General features: G+C 67.5%; 1 protein-coding gene across 1 annotated transcript in view; it reads left to right on the top strand.

Moving 5' to 3' along the window:
- The window catches only part of ARVCF (armadillo repeat gene deleted in velocardiofacial syndrome), a 17,518-nt gene that overhangs the window by 11,923 nt on the left and 3,173 nt on the right, over positions 1-2,422 (top strand). Inside the window, 3 exon segments of the mRNA XM_010834931.1 lie at positions 946-1,084; positions 1,213-1,338; positions 2,203-2,365. Of these exon segments, the coding sequence (XP_010833233.1) occupies positions 946-1,084; positions 1,213-1,338; positions 2,203-2,365 (428 nt within the window).

Genomic DNA, 2,422 nt, shown 5'->3' with positions numbered 1-2,422 from the left:
GGGCAGGCAGGAGCGAACCCGTGCGGTGGTCTCCTTTGGTGCCCAGACCCAGACCTTCAGCTCCAGGAAGGGTTCTGAGGGCTCATGTTTGGACATCACCACCTTCCAGCGTTGGCAGGGAGCCCGAGGACCCTGGGGCGGGGGGGTAGCACCCACCCGCTTCACTCCATCCCTGCCTCCGGCGCGGCTGCCCGGGGTCTGTGCTGACCTTACCCGCACACCGCATGGCCTTTCCTGACCCCGTCGCCCGTGGGGTCGCTCCCCCAGGAGTGATCGGGCTGAGACTCCCCGTCCCCCACCCGATCCTGGGGGGGCATGGGGTGCTGCCCGCTCAGGCTCCTCTCCTCTCTCCCGTGCTTCCTCGGCCGCCCAGAAGAGTGGTTCCATCAAGGTGAGTCCCTGCTCGGCCTGCGTGCAGGCCTGGCGGGCGCAGTGGGCACCAGGGACCCCCCATTGCTCAGGCAGCTGTCTCCATGACAACCACAGGACCTGCGTCTGCAGGAAGGCCCCTCCCTTCTCCTGGCAGCCGTCTCCATGACAACGGCAGGGATGTCAGCCTGGGGCTGGTTGGGAGGCTGAGGGGCTGTCCCTCTGTGAAACCTCAGCTGTGGTCCTGGGTGGAGGGAGCCCAGGGTGGACAGGGCCGGGAACGTCCATCCCCAGAGCCCTGGGGAGAGAGTCTGCCCTCCAACGGAGCGGGTGAGGCGTGGCGCAGACAGCGGGAGCACGCAAAGGCCCCAGGAGGCTAGGCAGAGCCAGCCCTGGCCGTCTGGTCTCAGCTCTGCCTTCCATGAGGAAGAGGGTCCAGCCTGGGTGGAGGAGCTGGGAGGTGGTGAACTGGCCCTCGGCTGGCAGGTTAGGGGGGCATCTCCTGGCTGCCAGCGCCCAGGGCCGGGCCCGGCCGCCGTGAGTGGCACTGTTCGCCCCAGGCCTGCTTCACCACAGCCTGGCGCGCCCTGCCCCCACCAGGCCTCACTGCCCTGTCTGCACCTCCCTGCCCAGCCTGGGCTGCTGGCCCCTGAGTTCATGCCCTGGGACCCCAAGGAGGCTGTGGGGCGATCTGAAGCGCGGATCCCAGCACCCAGTGGGAGACGAGTCCTGGCCCCCACTGCACTCTAGGCCGACACGTCTGGCTGAACTCGGGACAGCACCCTGCTCCAGCCTCCTGGTGCCCGTCTCTGACGTGGGGGTGTCTTCTGGGCCGCACCTGATACACGCCTGTGCCCTGCAGGCTCCATCTCACCCTCCACTGCCCTTTTGTTCCAGGGAAGCGGGATGGAGAGATGGACCAGAACTCGGACACCCTGGACCTGCCCAAGCGCACTGAGGCTGCCAAGGGTAAGTGTGGGGAGGCAGAGGCCAGGCCGGTCCAGGAGTGAAGTTCTGTGCCACCGAGCTGGCCTGAAGGGCCTTGGGGGCCAGTGGGGAAACTGAGGCCCACAGGGGTGGGGCTCCCAGAGGACTGTGCCAGCTTCTGGCCATCTGCTCAGGGCTGGGAATCAGGGTCTGTGCCAAGGTAACTTCAGGCAGGTATAGGAGTGAGGCATGGAGGAGTGGGTGGGGATGGCAGCGAGGGTCTTCAGCGAAGGGCAGGGCTAACCAGTAGCCGCCTTTGCCAGCCTAGGCACCAGGTCAGGCCCAGTTTGGAGGCTCGTCCAGAGCACCCTGGCACATTGGGGCAGAATTGGGGAGGGGCTGATGACACGCAGGGTGAGGGACGGGGGATGGAGGTGATGCCCAGGGACACAGGCCGCAGTGTGGGGCAGATCTGGCAGGCTTCTCCCCGCTCCGCCCTGGAGCACAGTGGAGCGACTCTGCTGCTGGGCTGGGGCCTCCATTGAGGCGGCGCCAGTAGGGGTTGAGCGGCGGCTGTGTCTTGGAGGGCAGGCCTCTAACATAGGATGCGCGGGTGGGGGCTGTTGCTAGGCAGTCTGAGTCCTGTTGCTAGGGGAGCAGTCCTGGCTGTTGCCCACGCCCCACACCCCTAAGCCGGGTCCGTGACCTCTCCCAGCCTCCGTTGCTTCCTCTGTGAAATGGGAAGGCTTTTCCTCTCGGGCAGCTAAGGGGTGATCACGTGGGTGCGGAACGTCCCCCGGTGACGTCATAGCCGCCCTGGGCCCCAGCTTCTCTGCCCCGGGAGCGCCCAGGATGGGAGGGTGACGGGCGGCATGCGTGACCGCGGCGGGGGCACTCCGTGCCCAGGCTTCGAGCTGCTGTACCAGCCCGAGGTGGTGCGTCTCTACCTGTCCCTCCTGACGGAGAGCCGCAACTTCAACACCCTGGAGGCCGCGGCCGGCGCCCTGCAGAACCTCAGCGCCGGGAACTGGGTGGTGAGAGAGGCCCCGCGGGGCAGGGAGGCTTCGGGGTGGAGCTGCTGGGGCGGGCTTTGTCCGCAGCGGGAGGGCGGTCCGGCTCGAAGGGG

This window comes from Bison bison, unplaced genomic scaffold (assembly GCF_000754665.1).
Source record: "Bison bison bison isolate TAMUID 2011002044 unplaced genomic scaffold, Bison_UMD1.0 scf7180017845480, whole genome shotgun sequence".
NCBI lineage: Eukaryota > Metazoa > Chordata > Mammalia > Artiodactyla > Bovidae > Bison > Bison bison.
This window is presented reverse-complemented; position numbering and strand designations above follow the sequence as displayed.